General features: G+C 34.0%; 1 protein-coding gene across 3 annotated transcripts; it reads left to right on the plus strand.

The window, feature by feature from the left end:
* Positions 1 to 1,348: 1,348 nt before the first annotated feature.
* Positions 1,349 to 22,747, plus strand: Rnpc3 (RNA binding region (RNP1, RRM) containing 3). Of its 3 annotated transcripts, XR_015046676.1 has the most exons (16): positions 1,349 to 1,605; positions 3,059 to 3,106; positions 3,720 to 3,832; positions 6,340 to 6,423; positions 6,823 to 6,934; positions 7,585 to 7,653; positions 8,602 to 8,744; positions 11,917 to 12,042; positions 13,314 to 13,462; positions 14,927 to 15,085; positions 17,002 to 17,096; positions 17,192 to 17,250; positions 19,053 to 19,185; positions 19,806 to 19,873; positions 20,106 to 20,196; positions 20,899 to 22,747. XR_015046676.1 is itself a non-coding variant. In XM_021157817.3 (15 exons), the coding sequence occupies exons 1-14, from the start codon at positions 1,414 to 1,416 to the stop codon at positions 19,860 to 19,862; spliced, it is 1,539 nt and encodes a 512-aa protein (XP_021013476.1). In that variant the 5' UTR covers positions 1,349 to 1,413; the 3' UTR covers positions 19,863 to 19,873; positions 20,899 to 22,747. The 3 variants fall into 3 exon arrangements, 2 of the variants coding, with proteins under 2 accessions (XP_021013476.1, XP_021013475.1); XM_021157817.3 differs by lacking the exon at positions 20,106 to 20,196; XM_021157816.3 differs by lacking the exon at positions 20,106 to 20,196 and having other exon boundaries at positions 22,558 to 22,747.
* The last annotated feature ends 1,523 nt before the right edge of the window (positions 22,748 to 24,270 follow it).

Genomic DNA, 24,270 nt, shown 5'->3' on the forward strand with positions numbered 1-24,270 from the left:
TTATTGATCAAGGCACAAAGAGCTTATGATAGATATTTGCTCCCATAAATACAATACTGTACTGGTGGGGGGGGGGCATTAAATGTTTTATAGCCTCACACTTGGGAAGTAATAATCTGATGTGAAATGGAACTAGATTTCCTCTGAGTGCTCCCCACTTTTTCTTTTCTTTCTTCCTTTCCTTTGTGTCTTTACATAACTCTGGTTGTCCTGGAACTCAGGGTCACCCACGTTGGCCTCAAAATCACTTGAGATGCATCTTTCTCTGCCTCTTGGGAGCTTAGAATGAAAGGTGTGTGCCACCATGCCTGGTTTCTGCTTTATTACTCATACTGAAATCAAAGAGAGATTTTTAAACGTAAAATTTAACTATTCCTTCCACACACTCTTAAGTCTGTCGGCTTCTGTTCCCATGATCAAGGTTCCTAAGAAACCTCTAAGGTTCACAAGATTTGTCTCCAGTCACTCAATATTTTGGTAATTTTTCTCCCCATCCAATGCTTCCTCAAAGCGGGACTTTGATGTATTGTGGACTAACTGGCTCATATCCATCAAGCAAATTAGAAGTAAAAGACACCCTAGTTCCACGGAGTGAGCATACACATCTTGATTAATCTGTAAGGGATATTATTTTAGACCACCAGGGCCTAATCTCAGTCACAAGAGTGTAGACCCAACTTGGGTGCAAGGGCTCAGATCTCACCTATTGGTTAGTAATGAGTCTTAATCTAAGTCAGTACTCTCAGTCGTGAGGTGGTGAGAAGAGATCTTACATCCATGAATATGTACGCTAACACATTTTTAGGTATTTACTCATGGAAGAAGCCAATTCTGTTTAATAAACAAACCGTGGCGAGAACTTTCAGCCTTTATTTGCCGACTGATAACGGCGTGCTCTCTCGCCTGCACTGTTGAATCTGAGGCTGGATACCTGTGTTTCACCAGTCCTAAATGCTAGGAACACACTTGACATTTCCCGAGCGTTCTCCATTCACCAGCCAGATTCACTTTCTGAGAAATCTGGATTAAGAGCCCAGGGAGCAACAGCCCTTGCACGGTTCCTTCAGTACTTGATTCCTGGGGCTACAGTCTTTTTCTTTCGCATGACTGACGTTCCTCGATGAGATTGCTGGCCTTCTAACAGTGGCGCCTCTTTCCGTCTTTATTTTATTACAACCTCTCATTAAACTTAAAGCACGACTCCTAGGCGCTCTCCCCAGCAACAGTCCCGGAAAGAGAAGAGTGGCTCTCCGGAGGCCATTCTCGCGAGGAGTTCTCCTCTCGCGGGGATTTCTCTGCGTCCAGAATCCTTAGCGCGAAGCGGAAAATATCTTCCGCTCCGCCTCGGTGACTGCGGGAGTTCGGCCGGAAGCTTGCGCGGAGGCTCTGTCTCTGGCGGCTTCTGCAGGGAAGATGGCGGGGCCTGAGCCGCCCATGCCGCTGTCCCGAGGCGGCCCAGGCTCCGCTTCGCTTTCTCCGCCCCGGGGAGACCGCACCCTCCTCGTCAGGCACCTGCCGGCCGAGCTGACGGCTGAGGAGAAGGAGGACTTACTGAAGTACTTCGGGGCGCAGTCGGTGCGCGTCCTGTCAGATAAGGGGCGCCTGGTAAGCGTGCGCAGCTGGCGGGGCGGAGCGGAGCGGGGCCGCCAGGACCAGGAGAGACCGGACTAGGCTCGCGGTCTGCGCCTGCGCAGCTTGCCTACCCGAGAGGCGAGCATGGAGTTGAACCTTGAGCCAGTTTGAGGCTAAGCTGCGCAAGGATGTGTAGAGGTTTCTACCATTGTGCGCACCCGCCCGGTCGAATTCAAAACTAGACTTAAAAATACTGTTTCTGTTAGATTCTTATAGTAGTATGCAAGGTTTTTGGTTTTGTGTTTTTATTTTAAAAGATTGCTTTTAAATCCTGGGCTGTAGAGCAGGATATACATAATAGTAAACATTTGAGTGTAATAGACTTAGTAGATTAATAAAATGCAATTCAATCTAAATACAGTAGGCTCTCCTTGAATCAGATTGGACAAATTTAGACTTCTAATAAACAACTCAGAATTACCAGTAATATAATTTGTTCACCTTTTCACGATAGTATTCAAAATAGAATTCAAATGAGAAAATTAGACTTATTACTGAAATTATAAAAACAAAGCAAAAAGAGACAATGCACCTTGAGGAGTGATTTCACTGTTAGTAAATGATTTTAAATTTTATCTAGTATAGACTGAAAAGACTTTTGAGTGAGATGAAAAAGGGTATTCCATATGTATAATTTTTTTTTTTAATAATGAATCAAGCTTCTCCATGCATCACTGGACAGACTTTTGTGTGGACATTAAACTCACAATTAGTCTAGAAAGGCTATGCTGAGGTTTTTTTTTTTTTTTTAAAGATTTTATTTATTTATTATATGTAAGTATACTGTAGCTGTCTTCAGATCTCATTATGCGTGGTCGGTCCCATGTGGTTGCTGGGATTTGAACTCAGGACCTCTGTGTTCTTACCCGCTGAGCCATCTCACCAGCCCTAAATGTTTTAAGAGTGATCTTTTTTGGAAAGAGGAGATGCTTTAAGATTTATTATACTTTTAATTATGCTGTACATTTGTGTATATTTTGGGGGTTTGTAGGAGTATAGGTGCCCTTTAGAGGGATCTTCTAAAGCTGAAGTACAGGTGGTTATGAAGTTGCTGAACATGGACATTGGGATCCTAATGATGTCCTTGGGAAGAGCCCTACAGACTTTTACCACTGTCCCATCTCTCTGGTCCCCAGGAGTAGAGATTTTTTTTAAAATTGTGGTCTGTTGAACTCTTTGCTATTATAAAATATATTGTGTTTGTCCTTGTTCATTTATGTTGAGGCAAAGCTGAAGAGCGTTCAAGTCCAAGAAGTCTGACCCTAGAAGATTCGGAACCTCTAGACTGAAACTAGTGATCAGTTAAATAGTCTAAAATTTCCATCCTTTCCTATACTTTCATTAATATATTGCATATTTTTAAAATGTTACTTTTTACTAGACTTTTGAAATACTGGAAATAATATGTGCCTTAATTTTATTTCAGAAACACACAGCATTTGCTACTTTCCCTAATGAAAAAGCAGCAATAAAGGTATGTCTTTTTCTTTATTATTAAAATTTTCAGAGATTTCTTATGCAATCTTAGGACAAAAGTGGCAAGTAATAATAAACTGTCCTTTTTAAAAGCAAAATCATTTGTGTCCCAAGAGTTTTCCCAAAAGGTCACAATTGGCTTGACAGATATCAGAGCTTGTCCAGTGCTTTGATACCGAGACTTGAGAACCATAGATTATTAAGTAAGAGAAGAATTCAAGTATAGTTTTTTAAAAAAAAATCTAAAGCATATTAGATAAGCATATCTAGTGTTTATGGTTCAAAAACTTTACAATCTCTTAGAGATTAGTGCAATTTAGGCCAAGATTGTCATTGTATAATTGTTTGGTGCCAGCAAAGGTCACCTTGAGATTTTTGTGGTTGGAATTTATTGGTAACCGGAACACTTATTTTTGTTTTATCAGGTACAAGCAAAGTTAACAGAGATTTCATTTTACTAGAGTACTTTGATTAGTAATAATGGTAAAATAGCCCATGGTAAGACATAACTAAAGAAATTTAGTTAAAAAAGCATAAATTATCGTCTTTCAAACTGAGTAGCAAGTGTTTTGGTTTTTTTATTATTATTATATTTTATGTTGTATCTAAAGGCACTGACAAGACTCCATCAGCTGAAACTTCTAGGTCATACTTTAGTTGTTGAATTTGCAAAAGAGCAAGATCGAGTTCATTCCCCATGTTCGAATACAGAGAAAAAGAAAAGGTATGTAGCATTCAGGTGTTCCTACCATTTTGAAATAAGTGTGTTTGTGAGTGTGTGTCTGTTTTTCAGTGATTTTTATAGTCATTGTGTTGTTGACAAATACGTTAAAAGCATAATAAAATGTTTCTCTAGTAAATTTAAAAAGTAAAGTAGTATTTTTCCTTCTAGTTGTGCTGAGGACTGAGGTTTGAAAGATTAACAAATGAAGTGGAAAAGAAGTAGGGTGGATGGCATTATGCATGTAGTGGAAGAAGGAGAACTGCAGGCTAATTACCCACTGTCCAAAATGCATGGGATTTATAAAGAGGTTTATTCATTTGGAATATCCACCAATACATGACTCATTGTCTTTGAAGTATTATCCTAAGCCTAAACATGAAATTCATTTATTTCATATCTTCCTTGTATCCATTTCCTGAAGGTAATTTATATAGCACTTTCAATGTGTTCATGGTTTGTGATCTGTTATTACTAGAGGTTACCAAAAGAATCTTCTCAATGGTACTATCATGCTACCTCAGTCTCAGACTTCATAGCATTTCAGATTCCAGCCTGTAGTCATAGCACTCTATTAGAGATAATCAGTAGAAAATTACAGCTTCTTTGTTGGTGTTCTCACATTTAGACTCTTGATAATGTTTGGCTGTGGGTCTCTGTACGTGTTAACATCTGCTGCAGGAGGAAGCTCTGATGATGACTAAATATGTCCGATGACAATAGCAGAATATCATTAGGAGTTGTTTTATTGACACTTTTTTTTTAGATCCGTAAGTAATATTTGGTTTTACCCTAGGTCTCTGGGCTGTCTGGTCTCTGGTTCTTGGTTACCCAAGCAGTGCCAGGCATGGGTTCCCTCTCGCTCTTGTGGAGTAGGCCTTAAGTCAAATCAGACATTGATTGGCTACTCTCACAGGTTCTGTGCCACTATTGCTGTAGTATATGTTGTAGGCAGGACAGATTATAGGTCAAAGGGTTGCTGTCCACATTTCTCTTTCGGTATCCTGTGGAGTATCTTCATACTAAAGACACTAGAATGTAGGGGTGAAGGCTCTATGTAGGCATCAGCTTGACTTGTCCCTCCTTGTTCAGTGAGTTTTGTGGGTGTTGTCCTTGGCAATGGAACCCCACTGTCAGATTGTAAAGAGTAATCCTTTGTAACAGCCTGGGATGTTGGGAATTGCCATGAGATTCCCATGGCCAACAACTCTATTGAATGTAACCTAGTCCTGTCACTTGAGGCCTTGACAGGATGGCAAGATGAAATTCGATGTCACTCATTACTAGGTACTTCATTAGGATCATCTTCACAGATTCCAGGAAGTTGCCATTTTACTAGTTTTTCACACCACCTCTCAAAGTGCTTCCAGTTCTGGCTGTTTTTCCCCCAACTTTCTCCCAATTCTATCTCCGCTTGATCACAACCTGATTCCCATACTCTTGTCCCCTCTTGTCCTTAGTCCCATCAAATCCCTCCCCTCAGAGCTCAGGAACTCTCAAGGAAGAGGAGACTGAGTTTAAGAGCCAAGGGGAAGGTAGAGGATACCAGAGGAGTGAGCAAGGCCCTCTGAATTGACTAAACAAGGTGCATGTAAGCTTACAGAAACTGAAGCAGCAGACACAGGCCTATATGAGTCTACAGCAGGTCTTCTGTGTCTGTATTGTATCTATTGGCTTGATATTTTTATGGGACTCCTGACTGAGAACAAGTGGGTCTCGTACTCTTCCTGCAACTTTCTTCCTCCCCTGGGGTTGTTGTGTCCAACATAAAAATAAAAGGTTTTGCTTTATCTTATAGTTTTATTTTATCATATTTGGTTGTTATCTCTTTGAAGTCTGTTCTTTAAGTGTGAGAGACAGAAGGATCAGAGGGTAGGGGAGGTGGTGAGAAATTGGGGGTAGAGGGAGGGGAAACTAAAATGAGGGTATATTGTATGAGAAACAATTTTCGATAAAGAAAAAAACGAGAAAAAAATGTAAAGAACAGTATTTTAGTTCCAAGATATGCATTTTTATAGTTCTTTAGCCTTTGCAAATGTTTGTTTGTTTGTTTGTTTTTTATACTAGTTGACCTCAAAATATAATAGACCAACTACATTTAGCATCCAGGAATTTGGCTGAATTCCAGCATGCTAGCCCTTTTAATGTAAGATCCAATCTTATTAGAATAAAAAATTTAAGAGATGAGGGTGAAAGAGGTAAGGCCTGAAGTCTGTAATTTTGGGGAGATGCATAAAAAGCTAAGTACCCTAAAACCCTTATAGTGTAACCTGCATTTAGTTTCTTATGACCATTTGGAATTATCATACCATGTTCATAAGTATAAGGACTAAGTAGTTTAATTATACTCTTCCTTCTCAGCCATGCTTGTGCGAGAAGTCCTTTAAGGTTTTCTGTTTTTTCTAATAACATTGTCTTCATAATGTCATGTTTGAAAAGATTTTTACTTTATATATACAGTATTTCACTTATTTAAAAGACAAGATGATCTGTGATTTTGTATGCTCTAGGTTGGATGACACTGTGGAAAATGATAAAGAGAAGAAAGAACCTGACATATTAACAGTAGAAAATGGAATTGCACCAAATCATGGGTTTGCATTTTGTTAATTTTTTTATTCTGCCTTTGTTGCAGTGTGTGTGTGTGTGAGTGTGTCTGTCTGTCTGTCTGTCTCTCTCTGTGTGTATTGTACATACATAATGTAAATTAGATAGTTTTGTGAGTCAGCTTTTTCTAATGTCATGTATAATTTAATGTGTTGAATACATGTTTTGGGGTATTACTTTTTTCTTCTTCACTGAATTTAATAAAGATATGTCTGTTAAAGTGTTCAGGAATATAAGTGAATTCTGAAAGAAATGCTTTTGTATTTCTTAAGGTAATAGGAGTATCAAGTAGTCAGTTTTTTGTGTGAATAGATTATCTGAAATGAGTTATGGATTTGGAATTACTAAAATGTAATGTACCTTAATTCATTTTTCTTTTTTTGTAGGCTGACTTTTCCTCTGAATTCATGCCTTAAATATATGTATCCACCGCCATCAAGCACAATCCTCGCAAATATAGTAAATGCTCTGGCAAGTGTCCCTAAATTCTATGTACAGGTATGCAGAGTCAGTTTTCACTTTCAGTATGAAGTTTCTAGTTTGCTTCCTTGGATACTGTGCTGTATACTTAAAACATTTGAAACAACTAATTCCACACTTGATCTTAGCCAAAAGGCTGAGAAGCGATGAAACAACTAATTCCAGACAGGCAATATTCTATGTAATGTTTTAAATGAAATGAACTGTTATATAATACTGTCAAGTAAAGGCTTCATAAATACAGTGTAAATGGATACTAATAGAGTCTAGACTGGAAAATGTAATTTAATATAAGTGTTACTTGAGTGTAGCATTGACTTTTAGAAATCCTTAAAGAAAAGATAAGGCATTTTTGAAATACTTAAAAGAATGTTACTTCTCTGAAGTATAAAAATATGTGGTATGTATTTTCTTTAATCTTTGTTTCATAGACTCACAGTAAAGAGGGACAATTAATTATTTGAGAAGATTTTCAGTAGATTTTACATTGCAAAGACATTAGTAATACAAATTAAAATCAATGTTTGTAGCAATGACAAACAATGTAGGATTAAAGTTGGCTTAAGAACTTTTAAGGCCAGAGAGGAACTTTGGTTTTTACTAAGTAAATCACTGATGTTCATCATAATATTAATTACATGTGACTTTTAAATATTTTGCACTTTAAGGTGCTTCATCTTATGAATAAAATGAATTTGCCCACACCATTTGGACCGATTACTGCACGACCTCCTATGGTAAGAAGTACTTCAAGTTTTTAGGAGGCATAGTTTTGTTTCCTGAAAACTTTTTTTTTTCCCTATAAAACTATGTTTTACAAAGTTTTTAAACAGGTTTGTGTTTCCTAATAGTAAAGCTGAGAAGTAAAAGTGGAAGAGAGTGAGATATGAAGGAAATGTTTTCTTAATAAAGCCCAAATTTCGTTCAGTTTTCTGTCCTTTGTAAGATAATTTAATTTAACTGAGTTATCTGAATACTCCATTGCTGTGGTTTTCACTCAAATGCAGCTAGCTTCATTTGGTAAGAATAAATAAGGTTACAAAAAAAGTCTGTCAATAATTTACATAGCAGGCTGTCTGATCTCACTGTGACACTGCATATACTTATAAGTAATATTAGTGCAAAATTATTTTGGCTTTTAAAATACAAATAAAAGAGTTTTCTTTGATGATAGTTACTGTTCTATTATATGAACTATTAGCTTCCTTATTTTTTATTGTAACACCACCATGGACTTGTTGCTAGATTATTTATTAAGGTAATATTAGTGTTACAGTAAGTTAGACCTTGTTATAGCTATTCCATTTCAAAGAATAGGGAAGGAGGGGATCATTCATTCTTCAAGACCCAATTTGTCTTCACTATGTTTCCATCTCTGTGCAGATCAGATAAAAAGGGAGGATTACATTTAGATGTTTTAGGCTCATATTGCATGGGCTAATTTACATGTTGAAATGCAAGGTATATTTGCAAGTATTATGTAGTTAGAAGGCGAGGGAAAATTGAAACAACAGCCATCTGTTGTCATCACAGATGTTCCCTGAAGTGTATAAGAGAGAAATGGGAATCAAGTATGTCTATGGAATGAAATTCTGTTAATGAGAATCAAGAATTTATACAAGATAGTTTGTCTGTTCCGTGAATGTCATTGGTTTCCATAGTGTTTGTTTTGTTCTTTTTAATAGTATGAGGACTATATGCCATTGCATGCACCCCTTCCGCCTACATCCCCTCAACCGCCTGAGGAGCCTCCCTTACCAGATGAGGATGAGGATTTATCTAGCAAAGAATCAGAATATGAAAGCAGTGATGAGGAGGACCGACAGAGGTTTGTGATACAACACACTCATTTTTGTTCTAAGAATAAGGGTGGAGAAAAGCTTGTTCTTCTTATATTTCACATATAATTATTCAAAATTTAGAGTGCATTCAAACCTCCCTATGATCTTAAGCATATACAGTAGCTCAGTGAACATAGAAAATATGGATCTTTAGAAAAATTTTTGGATAAAGCAATTTTTAGATTGTAATTTTTGTATTACAGAGTACACTTGAACCTCATTGCTTATGGTTCTACATTTGTTACTTTGCTTGATAAAAGTTTTGTAGCTCCAAAATTACCTGTTTTTTTCTTTAAAAGAAAAATTTATTTTTTTCTAAATCGTATTGTTTCTTTATAAGGACCTGTTGTATTTATAAAGTGTTTTGTAGCTACGAATATAAACAGTGTCCTGAAAATTTTGAGTCATTTGACACATAGCTTCACAAATAAAGGTAGATATAAAGTAGCCAGTGTTATACTGAAGTGCCTGGGAATTAATTAACTGAGATTAAAAACAGTGTATTTTTATTTACAATTTGTGAGAGTACCAGCTATGTCCCTATTTTGTTAGGTCTATTGACAGTTCGTAAGAGAGCACAAGATTTTACAACTGTAAAAACAAAAGTGGAATGAAGAAATCATGGTCCCACAATCTCTTCTAAGTAACCCAAAGTACTTAACCAGGTTCTACCATCCTTAAAATCAGGCCTTTCAAAAATAGGCCACTGAGAAATATTTCAAATTATAGCAGTTATATCCCAACTTCTTGTTTTAACTTTCATACTAGTCACATGTATTCTTTTTTATTAATGGTCTACTTATGTTTCTTGATTTTCACACTTTCGTTTCATTACTAATTAATATATTCAAATGGTTTTCAGCTATAATCTTTAAGTGCAGTCTAGTGATGCTAAGCTCAAGAAAACTATACCTAAGAGAAAATTAGGCCAAAGTTGGAGTAGTATTGAATATGAGTTAAATCATTAATATTTGTTAATTAAGATATCTCCCACATAAAACGTAGTTATATATTATCATTTGATCATATGTTATAAGGAGAGACTTGGAGAAGCAAAATTCATAGTTGGCTGGATGTAGCATTTTATTCACTAACCAGTATTTGCTATAATTTCATAGAAAATAGCTTCACAGGTAATAAGCATATTGATTGAGTTCATATTTTGAACAGCTGATTGCCCTTTATTATATTCTCTTCAGAATGATTTCTAGAGAAGTTTTATAGGATAATTTGCACAACCATTTCTGTTAGTAACTACCAATAAAACTTGCATTGGTTTACCTTGAGATTCTATATGTTTAAAGATTCTATAAAGTAATTATAAATTTTTAACAATTTTCTGACATGTAATCTAAACCTATCTTAGTACAGTAATTGGCCAAACATTTTCCCTGAAAGTCCAGAGTAAATGGTTTTTACTTTGTGACTGAGGTGTGGCATGGGTCACATTTCACAACTGTGACTCAGTTCTATTCTTATGACTGAAAAGCAGACACATTTATAGTTCCTGAATAGATGTTGCTGTGTTCCAAAAAAACTTTGTGTATATACAAGAGCAGGTAGCTAGCTTTAATTGGTTCTTGGGCCAATCCCCAGCTCATGATGATGTGAATATTAACTATGCACAAAAGTCACGTATAAAAGGAAGTGTTAGTATGAGTCAGAATCCAATGCATATTCTTGGAAACACCTATATTCAGCAATAATTTTATCTGCCCATCTAGGTAGTGATTCACTACATAGTACCTCTAGTGTCTCCATGAAAAATCAACATGCAGGTGGGATTCAGATGACCAAGTAGGAAAGGATAGAATTTATTTCTAATAAAAACATTCTGCCACATTGTAAATTAAAGAGTAGTATAAAATGTTGCATTTTGTTAATTATTCTCTTAGAAAGTTTAATTTATTTATTTTAGTAAACTTGTAGCCCTATTTAGAAATACTTTTAAAAGTACAAGTAGTGATCTTAATTAGAAAGGCAATAATGTTCTAGCCTAAGCTCATCCTTATTTTTGTAGGTTTCCATTTATGAAGTTCTGGCCAAAATTCATCTTGAGTTTTAAAATTTTTTGATGCATATTTTTATAACCTGGGTATAAAGCAAAATCTTCAAAAAATATTTAGCTGTCATATATTTATTTCTTTTTTATGCCTGTTCTTGTTTTAGAAGGTTAGTAAAGTTTGGAAGAATAATTTTAATATAGGTACATGATTTAAATATTTAAATATTGAATTTTTAATAACATTTTTGTTAGTGTTTTGGTTTGGAGACATTGAGATATGGTTCTGCTCTATAGCCGTAGCTGTTTTGAATTTGCTATATCCATCAGGCCATGTTTAACTCTTCCCTGCCCCTGAGCTCCGGATTGTAAGTGTATGTTGCAAGTTTTATGAACCTTGGTTGTTGTGGGGCTTCATCCTGTGAAGCTTGTGCTGCTTCTTTCACCTATTGGGGAAAAAGCCTCATGTCTTTAGCCACGCCCTCCTCTCTCTTTTGTGTGTGTGTGTGTGTGTGCTTGTATTTTTATTTTCCGTTCACGTTTCACAAGTGAAGTCCTAAGAGAGGTATTTTTAATTGCTACTCTGTGAAAGATACCAAAGTACCTAAATAAGATTCATTGTAAACATTAGCTGTTCAGAATCACAATGGAGGAAAGTTGTACATGGGAAACCAGATGCTTACTTATTGGAAGCAACTTTTTTATTTGGAAATTTTTCTTCCTCAAGTAGCCACTTTGTTCATATAATGATTTACTAGCAGTAAGTATGTACAGAACAAATAAGTACTGTACAAATATAAAATATGTAAGAATAAATGTTCTTTTCAAAGAAGTACTTTGTTCTGTTTAGTAATTAAAATAAAGACCAAAAGCAATATAATATATTTGTATGTTCTTAGTTGTATGTGATTTTATTTAGCTAGCTAATACATAATGAAAGTTTTTTTTTTTAATTGATAACATAATTAGGTGGATTTTTTAAAACTAAGATTTAAATGGTGCAGGATAATTTAGAAAGTGAATTTTCATCAATCTGATAATGTTTATTGTTGCCCTTAAAGTTCTCCTAATTAGTTTCAAATATATGTTTTGTATTAGTGATATATAAGACATATTCTAAAATGTCAACTCTTGTTTACTTTCCCTTTTCTTAAAAGAATGAACAGATTAATGGAACTAGCAAATCTTCAGCCCAAAAGACCCAAAACAGAAAAGCCACGCCACGTGAGAAAAAAGCGAAAAATAAAGGATATGTTGAATATACCTTCATCAGCTTCACATAGGTAATTTTATGTATACTTAGGAAATGAGAGTTGTCTATAAGTGCTGTATTTGCCTCATATTAATCTTCAGTGTGTCAGTTTGTCAGTTTACTTTGTTGACCACTGAGTTACTATTTGCTAAGTATTTCACAATTCTCTTTTTTACCTGCATTGGATAATATTCAGTCTTCATTTCTCATTAATATCTTTTCTCTGATTAGGCATATTTACTACTTCTTACTAGTAATTGCAGTATATATAATTTCATTTAACTTTTCTGTTACATTAGAATGTAACAAATTACATTGTAATAGAATCTGATATAAAAATTATGAAACCAGAACCTCTTTCTGTCTTGTCTGTCTTGACATTACAAGTCCTATGCTTTTAATCCCTTAGCTGTACTGAGCAGCAGGAAGATTATAAGACATGTTTTCTAGTAGCTACATGACACAGTAAAAATGAGCAGTTAAGACAATAATGATAATTATTTTATCCATTAAACTCAAAATATTATTTCATCATACAATCTGTATGAAAATGTTATTGAGCACTTGAACGTTTTTCTTTACAGAAATTTAATAATTACATGTAGCTAATGACTGCTAAGTTGCATACTATAGCGCTGATGTCACAGTGTATAATATAAATTATTAAAAAAACACTGCCAGGTGATATGATATATACCTGTAATCATGATATATACCTGTAAGCACTTGGGAGAGGAATGCAAAATGATTACAAATTCAAAGTCATTCTCTACAACAATTGCAAGTTCATGCCTGAGTTAAGTGTGCTGATAAGATAGTCTAATGGGTAAAGTTTCCTGCGGCCAGTGGTGATGTCTTGAATTTGATCCTAAAAACGCACATGGTGGAAGGAAAGACCTGTCTACCACAGTTGGTCTTCTGAGTTAAACATGTGCTCTACCACACGTACGAAATAAATGTCAAACAAATAAAAATACTGTTTTATATTGACTGAATAAGTGCATGCATGCTGTCTAAAATCAATAGATAACTCCTAATTTTTTCTTTTACAAAATGACTTCATTTAAACTGTGAACATTCTTTAACCTCTACTTCCCTCATCTATGAATTAGATGTTTAATAGTACCATTATAAACTGGTAAGCTTTATTGGCCTACTAAGTCTAGTTAGTATTTGTAGTGCCTAAAATATAGTGAATGTTTTATTAGCAACAGCCTTTTAAATGAAAGAAAATATGAAATAATGTTCTTAGAATTTTATTTTAAATTATAAACTTACATTGTGATTGTTTGTTAATACCAGTTTGCATCCTGTGCTGTTACCTTCGGATGTATTTGACCAGCCACAATCTGTAGGTAATAAAAAAATTGAATTCAATATATCGACCAATATGCCTGCAGCATTTAACAAAGATTTGGAGACACAACCAAATAATGAAGAAGAAAATTCTGGTAAGAACATTTTAGTTATTCTATATGCTAGTAACTTTATGCTAACATAAATTTTATATTAGTGTTTGTCAGCTTTATTTAAAGTATGCAGTTACAGACTGAGAATGTAACTCAGTTAGTAGAAAACACACATGGAGCTCTGGGTGTCTCCAGTATTTTATAAACTGAACATTCTAAGGCAAACTTGTCATTCCAGTTCATAGTAAGTGAGGGCAGGAGACTCGGAAGTTCAGGTACATTTTTGGCTAATAGTTGGAAGACAACCTAGTTAAATGAGACTCTAAAGTTTAAAAATAAATTTTTTTTTCCAAAAATTAAATTATATGGTTAGGTGAGTCTTAATATCATGGATTTTCAGCTGTTATCTAAATAAAACTTAGGTTAAGTGGAAAGTTGTCAATGTTGCTTTTTTGTTTCTGATGTTTGAGATAAAATCCTCTGTCCCAAAACTCTTTAAACACAAGCCTCTTGTCCCCAGTGCTAAAATCAAAAATATTCACCAATATTCCTGACTTGTTATTTTTTGCTAGTGGTCACATCTACGTGAAATTTAGAGATTTTGCTGATTTAAATGCTGAAATTAATAGTATTTCTTATATTAACAACTATTCATTGTCTGATTGTTAAGATAGTCTGTGATTTTATTAACAGAACTGTATACTTTTAAGGAAATAAGCCTTGCTACTATCCTGGAGTTGTCAGTTTACACACACTCACATACACACACTCACATATACACATTCACATACACACACCCATGCATGCACACATACATTTTACCTAAAACTCAAAGGAGTAAAACATTTCAGTGCTTTTATTGAAACTCCTAATTTGTTACTAACAGTGGTATTTTAAAAGATCTATTTTTATCTTTTAATTACATGTGTTGAGTGTATTTGAAGGCAGATGGAAATTTGAGTAAAGATTCCTGCCTGCTGAGTGCAGTTGCTTGCTGGGGCCAGAAGAGGGCATGGGAACCCTGGAATTGTAGATTATCTTGAATAGAGTACTACTAATTTTATAATTTAAATAGTTGGACATTTATTTTAACTTATTGTTAAAATAAGTATTTCAGAGTGGGTACATTAAACAGTCAATTGCTGTATACAAGTATACATTCTCTTATCTAACATTGAACATTTTTCATCAGATTCCCATTGATGCATCAAATTGAATATGCTAAAGCATTTGGCTCTTTAGCTTTTTTCTGTAGCTGCCTTCATGCTGCAATAACAGAACTGAATAGTCAAAGCCTTGGCCCGCAAAGCCATAAAACACTATTATTTGGATATTTATAGGAAAGTTTGTCCTGTTTCTGTTCTGAGACACTAAAAGTGACCAAATGGTACTTTAGTAAATATAGGACAGGGAAAGAAATCTAAAATATGTTTTGAAGCAAGAGTTATTTTCATTTTTTTTTTTTGTTTTTCATTTTAATGACTGATGTTAATGTTGAACTCTTAGATTCACCAGACACTGGACTTGATTCAAATACAGGATTTGGCAAAATCTTCCCTAAACCTAATTTGAACATCACAGAAGAGGTTACAGAAGACTCTGATGAAATGCCTTCACAGTTTATTTCTAGAAAAGAGTTGGAAAAGGGTCGGATTTCTAGAGATGGTAATGTAATGACATAAACCAACACTTAATTCATCTTACATTTTTGTCTTATTTCCATTTTTCATGGTTTTTGAAGTAAGAAATTTGTATGGTTCATTTCCATTAAGATAGACACGTTAGTATCCCCAATTACTTTGTTGATACTTTTTTCTTAATACCTCATATCTTATACTGGGGAAGCTCCTCACCATGCTTCACAGTCAAGATTGGTTAACCAGTAAGTGCTGTGAGACTGGAGTTACTTAAGTTGACAAATTATGAATATACAATCTAAAATAGATACAAAATGACTATTAAAATTTGGTGATTAGAAATCTGAATTTAGGATATTATATTCCAACATTATTCTTTAAGAAAAAACTACATATTAAATTTTAATCATTTTCTATATAACAAAAGACCAGGACTAAGGCAACAAATGAGAGAGTCACTTAATTGGGCTCATGTTTTCAGAGCAATAGAATCTGTGGTGGCAGAGCAAAGGCATCATGGTAGGAATTACTTAAGAGCTCCCATCTTGATCCATAAGCCGGAGGAAGGCAGAAACACACTAGGAATAGCTCAAGTCTTTTGAAACCTCAAAGGCTGCTCCTGGGAACACACTCCCTCCAAGGTCGTACCTCCTAATCGTTCACAAACAATTCTGTCAACTTGGGACTAAATATTCAGACATACGGGCCCATGGGTCCCATTCATATTTAAACTACATGCTACTAAATGATTTTTTTTTATTTTAGTATTTTTTTAAAAAGATGAGTGATTTGTCATTGTTGTGTTACAAATCCCTTTCTCCACAATAATGGGGAGAGTCAGCCTCAAATTAACATCTTCACATATAAAATCTAGTTTCCCAAAGCAGATTACTGGCAGTAAATATGAGGAACTATAAAGGAGTTTGGAGTCTCTGGAAGGCTGTCACTGAAGCCAGATGAGGCAGCCCAGCTAGAACATACCCAATATATAGGCTACAGCATTTGGGATAGCTCCCACTCTAGCTGTTTGAGATCCACATGAAGAACAACTGCACATCTGCTAAATGTGTGCATGCATGGAGGCATAGCTCCAGCCTGTGCATTTTCTTTTCTTGGTGCTTCAGTCTCTCAAGGGTCCAGGTTAGTTGATTCTTTTAGTCTTCCTATGGAGTTTCTTCCTCTTGTTTTCAATAAGAGTCCCTAAACTCCAACTACTCTTTGGCTGTGGGTGTTTGCAATTGTCTGAGTCAGCTGCTGAGTGGGACTTCTCAGAGGACAGCCATGCAAGGCTCCTGTTTGCAAACATAACAGAGTATCATTAATAGTGTCAGGAATTGGTGTTTCTTCATAGGATGGGTCTCAAGTTGGCCAGTTATTGGTTGGCCATTCCCACAGTCTCTGCTCTATCCTAATCCCTGTATTTCTTGTAGACAGGATAAGTTTTGGGTCGAAAGTTTTATGGGTAGGTTGGTAGCCCTATCACTCCACCAGGATTCCTGCCTGGCCATAGGAGGCAACCTCCCCAGTCCATACCTCCAGTGGTATGAGTTTCATTGATTCTTGGCACGTCCCCTATCCTGGATCTCTGTCTCTTCCTAGCGATGCCTTCCCCAACCTCCACACAATCAATTGCAGATTTCCATTCATTCTCATGGCCATCCACCCATCCTCCCTACCCCTACTCCCCCTCCTGATTTAGCAGAGTGATTATATAAGTGGTTATCCCATATTTACGATAAAGTGACTCCTCAAAGAATTTTTAACATGGCTTTGGGATAAATTTAGTTCTGTGTAATTGAGAAATATTGCTACTGTTGTCTGCTGTAAACATTTTTATAAAGCTTATTTTTGCCTTTTTAACATTTACAGTGGAGTGATATAATTTTACTTAAAAAATTACTAAAAAGATTGTAATTTTATATTTTTGTCTTGTTTTGTTCTTAGAAATGGAAACACTTTCAGTTTTCAGAAGTTATGAACCTGGTGAACCAAACTGCAGAATTTATGTAAAGAATTTAGCTAGACATGTTCAGGAAAAGGTAAGGTGAAATGTGCATTCGATTTTGTTATTTACTTTTCCCACTGGTTTTCTAATTTGTCTTTTTTTATATATATAAAAAATTTCTAATTTTAGGACCTTAAATTTATATTTGGGAGATACGTTGACTTTTCTTCAGAAACACAGCGGATTATGTAAGTGGTAGTTCTAATTTCATATTATGTTTTATCTGTTAGAAATTCATCACGTTTTGTTATGTTGACTTTTCTCTTTAGTGCTAAAACATGATGAAACATCTGTTGTTTTACATAAAAGTCCTTTTAGAAGTCTAGAATAGGGATAGACAAATTTATATATATGTGAGCAAATGAAATTCTTAATATTTTAAATTAGATCATATTTGTTAGTTCAGTTTTTTTCCTACTATGAAAGCTGCTATAAAGTGTATATTAAGAGATGTTTATGGTTATACTTCTAAATCCTTATTTATAAACGCAAATTTTCTACTATGTTTTGTGCCAAAGCTTTTGACACTAATGCACTTTTAATGTATTTAGTACTTTTTCACATTGCCTGAGAACTACTTGGAGAGCTTGGTTAAATGGTTTCCTTGGCCCATCTCCAAAGATAGGTTTTCTAGTTGTGTCAGGCCTCATGGATTTGCATTTCATTTAATTTTATCTTAATTTTAAGTAAAACCAATCTTACCTGCCTTACACATTTTTGGATGTAATTTTGTTCACATGTACAACTACGTACAAGGTGTATACTATAAAGGTTATATTTTCAGTATTATTTTTACTTGTGTGTGTGTGTAAAGCACACATGTACATAGTTGGATCATTATTCTGTGTAATATACAATGCTCTGCATTTATCATACCTTTTTTTTTTTTTTTTTTACATTTGTTTGCTTGATTGTTTGAGACAAAGGTGTGTTTATTGGCCTAATAGTTGGCAGGTTGGTGAGTCATGCTGGCCAGAAAGTTAGAGGCCATGTGTTTCTGCCTCTCTAGTTTTGTAATTACGAGCATATATCAACCATGCCCAGCTTTTTGTTTTGTTTTGTTTTGTTTCCTTTTTTCAATGCGTGTTTAAAGGATTGGTCATGGTCCTTTTGCAGTCAAAGCAAGCTCAACTTTTCCAGTTGAGCTGTTACTTAACCTCATTAATTGATAGTGTTTGTTTTATTTTTTTTAGTTTATAATATTAGATCATATTTTCATTGTAAGTTATTTTATTTTTATATATAGCTCTTAAGTTTTCTCTCTGAAATGTTTATATATGAATACACTTGCTGTAGAATGAATAAATAAGATATTAGGAGGATTAAACTAGGAATAACATGTGACTTAGACCCTATGCTTGGAAGAGTCATTCTGTTTCTAGGTACCATTAATAAAATGTTAGCTTTGAATATCTGTTAAGTCCCCTATATACTCTTAAAAGTTTGTAAATGTTTATAATAATATAAAGCCAATAATGTAAATCAATTACTTGGTTTCTCTTAGCCTTCTATTTATGTATTTATTTTTAAATCTGTTGAGTATATAGTATTGAACTAATGAAAGGTATGTATAAAAAGATAAATTAAAAAATTTGCTGGGTGGTGGTGGCACATGCCTTGAATCCCAGCAATGGAGAGGCAGAGACAGGTCTGATCTGTGAAGTGAGATTGAGGGCAGCCAGAGCTACACAGAGAAACCCTATCATGAAAAACAAAAACGAAAGGCCTTAAGGAAACAAACAAAAACAATTTTAGTTTGCTTTGCTGATAGTAGAACCGTGGATCATAGTACAACCACAAAGTAAGATTTTATATCCTTGCTAGTGGAATACTTTGAAAATTGTAAGTTACTTGTTAAGACCAGTACAGAATAGAATTTTCAGTTATCTAATTCCAAAGTTGAGTAGTTCTGGTGTTAAAGTTGATGGACTTTCTTTCTTTCTTTCTTTCTTTCTTTCTTTCTTTCTTTTTTCTTTGTTTCTACATCTAGGTTTGATATTCGCTTAATGAAAGAAGGACGCATGAAAGGACAAGCTTTTGTTGGACTTCCAAATGAAAAAGCAGCCGCTAAAGCATTGAAAGAAGCTAATGGCTATGTTCTTTTTGGAAAACCCATGGTGGTTGTATCCTTTAAACCAATCCATCCTAAAACCAGATGCTTTTTAGGAGTAGGATATAAACAACTAATATCATATTATCATTAATAATATCAACAATTGTTATTCAAACTTGAGTTGTTACTAACAGTTAAACATGGCTTAGCTCAGTCAGATGACAAACTTAACTGAAAATAATGTACCTTTAGCAAGGTAAAGTGAAATCCAGCTAAGTTTATGCATTTATGCAGCTCTAAATTATTTCCTCATGTTAAATTCAAGGCATCCTATCTAGGAATATACTTGGAGTCACTGGAAGGGATTCCACTGTAGTTTAATTGTAATTCTCATTTCTCTTTATTTCAGTGACCAAGATAGATCATTGCATAACTCTCTTGTAGTAAATTCAAGATTTAGATTAGAAATCAATAAAAGTATGGATGAAAAAGGTGACATTATAAGGAAAGTAAGATGTTCTCTATTGTTTTCAAATTGTGAAGATCATGCAAGAGTTATGGAAAATAATTTTTAAGACTTCTATGTTAGATACTGTATATTATGAATTCTTGTATATTATATCTTGATTATCTAAAAAGAAAAAAATCACTTTTATGTTCACTATGAAAGCCTTAATGTTAACATATTAGCAGTTTGCTCGATCTGCTAGACCAAAACACGATTCTAAAGAAGGAAAACGGAAGTGATACAAACAAAGGTAAGTGTGCATAAGACATTAAGTGATAAGACATTTGCTTGGAGTGAATGTAAGAACATACAAAAGTCTTACAGATTACTAATTCAGATACGAGTTTTCAAGAAAATTTCTGTGTATACTGTTCGTTCTCATTAACTTCAAAATTATAACTAGATTTTAAAGTAAGCTTGTATGTAACAATTTTAGAGGATTTTATAGAGAGAATGCCATGGTTGTTATTTTATGTTTTTAGTATCTAATCTGTGTTGTAATCACTTGGAGAGCTTGATAAAAACAGATTGCTGGCCCTTCCCTTCAAGAGTTTCTGAGTCAGTATTTCTGAGGTGGGTGACCAGTAACCCCATTTATCCTATCAGTAAGGAATTTCTTAGCATGCCTTAATTGCAAGTGTTGCAAGGAGCAGTTTCTGGCAAGCCAGAGATATTTGGGTATCCTAGTACCTGACCAATTGCACAATCATTGAGTTCATAGGTAACAGTGAGGTGTTTAGTCCAAGGACCACATTTTCAGAACTGAAGCAAACAGTTATTAAAATTCTACAGTGCTATGTATTTCGCCCATATAATATTAACATTCTTCACAAAAATATGATTTTGAGGTATAAATTGTTTGGAACAGGTAATTTTAATACCTAAGTGAATGAATGATTTCAAGTAGTGGAATTGAAGATTTTAAATTCTTAAGGTGTTACTTTGAAAAATCACTGGAAACAGTTGTTTCTGGATTTTTTTTTGAGGGTGGGGGGGATAGTTAGAGACATTTTACTTTTAGTTATTCTACTCTTAGAGCCTGTAAGAACATGAAATCATTAGTCAACATTGCAGTTTAGCTGGGAAAAAAGGAATCAGAATAGAAATATTTGCTTATCCTTTAATCTCTGTGAGTTTCTTGGAATATATGTTTACTGTCTAGAGAGTCAAATGTTTCAAAAATGCTGTACAGAAAAAAATTTTAGTAAATTGTTTATAAATCTATTACTAAAGATTAGAAAAAAAAATAAATTACATTCTGCTGTTCTTCTTTAGAAGCATTCCTGCGTAAATACTGCTGTAATACTGTCATACAAGTGTATCCTTTCTTGTTGTATCCTTTTCGGGCAGTGGTTTTGTTTATTTCATTTTGTTTCCTAGAAGTGCTTTGGCTACTTTCTCTCATTTTTCCAGATTAAGTACTTTTTATACTTTATTCAAATGAAACATTTCTCAAATTAGTTTTGTTTCCTGGACAAATATTTTACGCATATTTTAGATTCCCTGGTTAATTTTCTATGCCATCATTTAAGTCAATGAGTTTTTATCGGGGAAAGTTAGTGAATCAGGTCACTTGGTATATACAATTGCTTGACCACGGAGTGTGGTAATATTTCTTGTACATGTGGATTTCTTCAACCTAATTCAGGAACATGCTTCCTACTTTGTGTTATATCCAATTTAGGTGGTGTTCTAGTTACATTTTTGTTGCTGTGACAAATATTCTGACAAAAAAGGTTCTTAGTGAAGAAGAAAGGATTTATTTGTCTTATAATTTATAGTTCATTGCTGTGGGGAGGTCAAGGCATGAATTTAAAGCATAATATCCACAATCAAGAGGAGAGAGAAAATAAAGCCATAGCTTGCCTAGTCTGAGCTAGCTTTTTCCTATTGTATGCTGTTACCATTTCCTAAGGAATGGTGCTACCCACATTTGGGCTGATCTCACATTTGTGAACAGTCAAGACCAACATAGTCTAAATATTCTAGATATTGCTTTAAGACTTCCCAGGTAATTCAACGTTGTGTCATGTTGATAATTAAAACTATTCAGCACAGTTGTTCTGTATAAGATGTTGTAAAATTTGACTGGGAAATGATCTTTTTCTTTTAATAGTAAATATATTGAAAATGAACAAGATTTTTATAAAAAATCCTTAAGATACAATAAGATTGATTGAGTGCCTTTGATAAGTAGAAGGATTTGCTTTACTCTTTGTCTTTTCAAAACAAGAAAACTCCAAAAACAAAATTTAAATACACACACAGACGAAAAGAATAACAAATAAGACAAGTTTAACTAGTTATATTGTTAGTAAATTATCTTCTAGAAATAAGAACAATTATTCCATCCTGTATGATTACTAAAATTTCCCAGAACAGCCAGCCTCAAATTTTGCACATTTAAATTCTGAGAATTTTAAAATACATAGTAATGTATTACCCGTTAATGTTTGTTTTCTGTCTTAGAGATTGATTCTAGTGTATTAATACAGAGAGAACCACCAAGGAAGATAGTCAATGTACAAATATTTCTAGAGTCTAGAGTCTATCTCAGTGCTAATCAGAACCAGTGGAATAATGTCTTATAAGATAATTGAGTTTCCCTTAGTAATAGAAAGGGCATTGACAATTTTATTTTTTTAGAAAAATAGAAATTCAAGATTTTGTGGGAATTGTTGCTATTATAAGTGCTTTAAAACTACTCATAATTCTGTTACTGTCACTCCAAAGGTAGAAGCTTACCAAAATTGAAATTGCAGTCTCTTCTTATTCACAATTGAAATATTTTAGTTTTTAGTATTATAAGTAGCCTTTCTTTACATATATCTTGTACTGACATGATTCACTAATTTTCTGCAAATAAATATTTGGGCTTTTAAAATTTAACTGAGTTATTATGATTATTTTTAATGGGCCTTTGTGGTGTTTTAGGTTCCTTCTGAATTCTGTATCTTTCAAGTACTGTGGAACTTTGAGAGAAGAAATTGACCCTCTGGACTTTGGAACTGTGCGTAATAACTTTGAAAGCATTAAACAATGACATATCTTCAAATTAGTGTTTGGAGATACATTGTAATAGCTTATCACATATATAATAAATTATTTTTTTCTCAACAGTGTCTATGATTTTTCATTACTTGGTTTATATATCTAAGGAACTGTAACTTAATAAATGAACTTTCATTAATTTTATATATTTTTTACATTTGTATAATTTTTATATATTTTTATGATACTCTTTTATTTTCCATTCTTACCTATGTACATATATAGGTCCATTAAACATTTTTTACAAGAATTTATCTAGTTATTTTATGAATACTTTTAATTTTTATTGACTACTTCCTACTCTTTTGATAGTAGATTTGTCTGTTATAAAGTATTAATATTTGTGACCATTTCTATCTTAGAATGTGAATTTACTCTAAACTTACTTTGTGTAGAATCATTGCTCAAAGGTAAAGACCTATCTCATAGTATATCATAAAAATTTATTTTTGGCAAAAGAAACGATTTAGAATTTTTTTTTAAATGTTATTTTTTTCACTGGTGAGTATAAGATAACCTTTTCCTTAGAGCTGCTTCCTGAAGCCATGTGCTTTCATTGAAATACCCTTAAGAATTTTAGCTTTTTCCCCTATATTTATGAAGAACTCAATATAAAGTTAGATGTAGAAGTGATCCCTGGAACGTGCTGATAAATGCTTAGCTCATCAAGTAGGTAAAGAACCAGAAAGGAAGAACAAGAAGGGAAATCTTGAAATATGATGTAGACAGTAGACAAAAGAAGAGTGGATCAACATAGTAGTTCCTCCGGAGTCACTAAGTTGTTAAGACTAAAATTTAGGTGTCCACATGATCTAGATCTGAATGAAACCAGTTAGCTAGCTAAAATGGGTTAGACTTAGTGTTCAGTAAAGTGGTAGAGAAGAATTTACTAAAAAATAAAAACAATTATCTTTCTTAGGTTAATAATAAGTATATTCTGTGTATGTTTGGTTATCTAAAAATGTAATGTTTTCCTTTGAGTTGTATGTGAGTACATTGTATTGCATTATTATCCCAGCCACTCAGTATACAACTCTTAAAAGTGGAATAGGGAAAATGGGTCTATCTATATGTTAACAGGGTTTTGTTTGTTTTTAGTTTTGGGGTTTTTTTGTGGTTGTTTTGCTTTTAAGAATTTCAAGGAAACTGGTTGGGCAATGGGTCTGATAAAAGAAGGAAGAAACATTGTAGAAAAAGACTATTTCTGATATCTCTGAATTATAGATCTTGCATACAAGTAGAGGACAGATTGTCAGACTAGCTATTTGTAGTTTGATATACCATGTTACATTTGTATTGGGTGTAATTATGTTCAATTTTTGATGTTTAAATGACAACTGAGAATATCATTCTAAAGGAAGAAAGGTTTATTTTGTTTTAAAATTTCAGAGAGCTTAGTCCATAGATGCTGACCCCATTATATCCAGGGCTCTGGTAAGACTAGCTTGTGGTTGAAGGCCATGGTATTACAGAATTGCTACATCACAACAGGCAAGAAGTTTAAAGAGACAAACTCTTTAAAGAGACATGGCAATGTATATGCTCCTAAGAACAGCACACAGTGCACAATCTTTCTAAATAAGTCCCTTCTAATAT

The sequence above is a fragment of the Mus caroli genome, unplaced genomic scaffold, assembly GCF_978045245.1.
Source record: "Mus caroli unplaced genomic scaffold, Mus_caroli_1 scaffold_3, whole genome shotgun sequence".
Classification (NCBI taxonomy): domain Eukaryota; kingdom Metazoa; phylum Chordata; class Mammalia; order Rodentia; family Muridae; genus Mus; species Mus caroli.

Coding starts and splice junctions, on each gene's coding strand:
- Rnpc3 (XM_021157817.3), top strand. CDS start 1,414: ATGGCGGGGCCTGAGCCGCCCATGCCGCTGTCCCGAGGCGGCCCAGGC. Junction 6,424..6,822: donor GGAATTGCACCAAATCATGG/GTTTGCATTTTG, acceptor CTTTTTTTGTAG/GCTGACTTTTCCTCTGAATT. Junction 19,186..19,805: donor TTGGAAAACCCATGGTGGTT/GTATCCTTTAAA, acceptor TTAACATATTAG/CAGTTTGCTCGATCTGCTAG.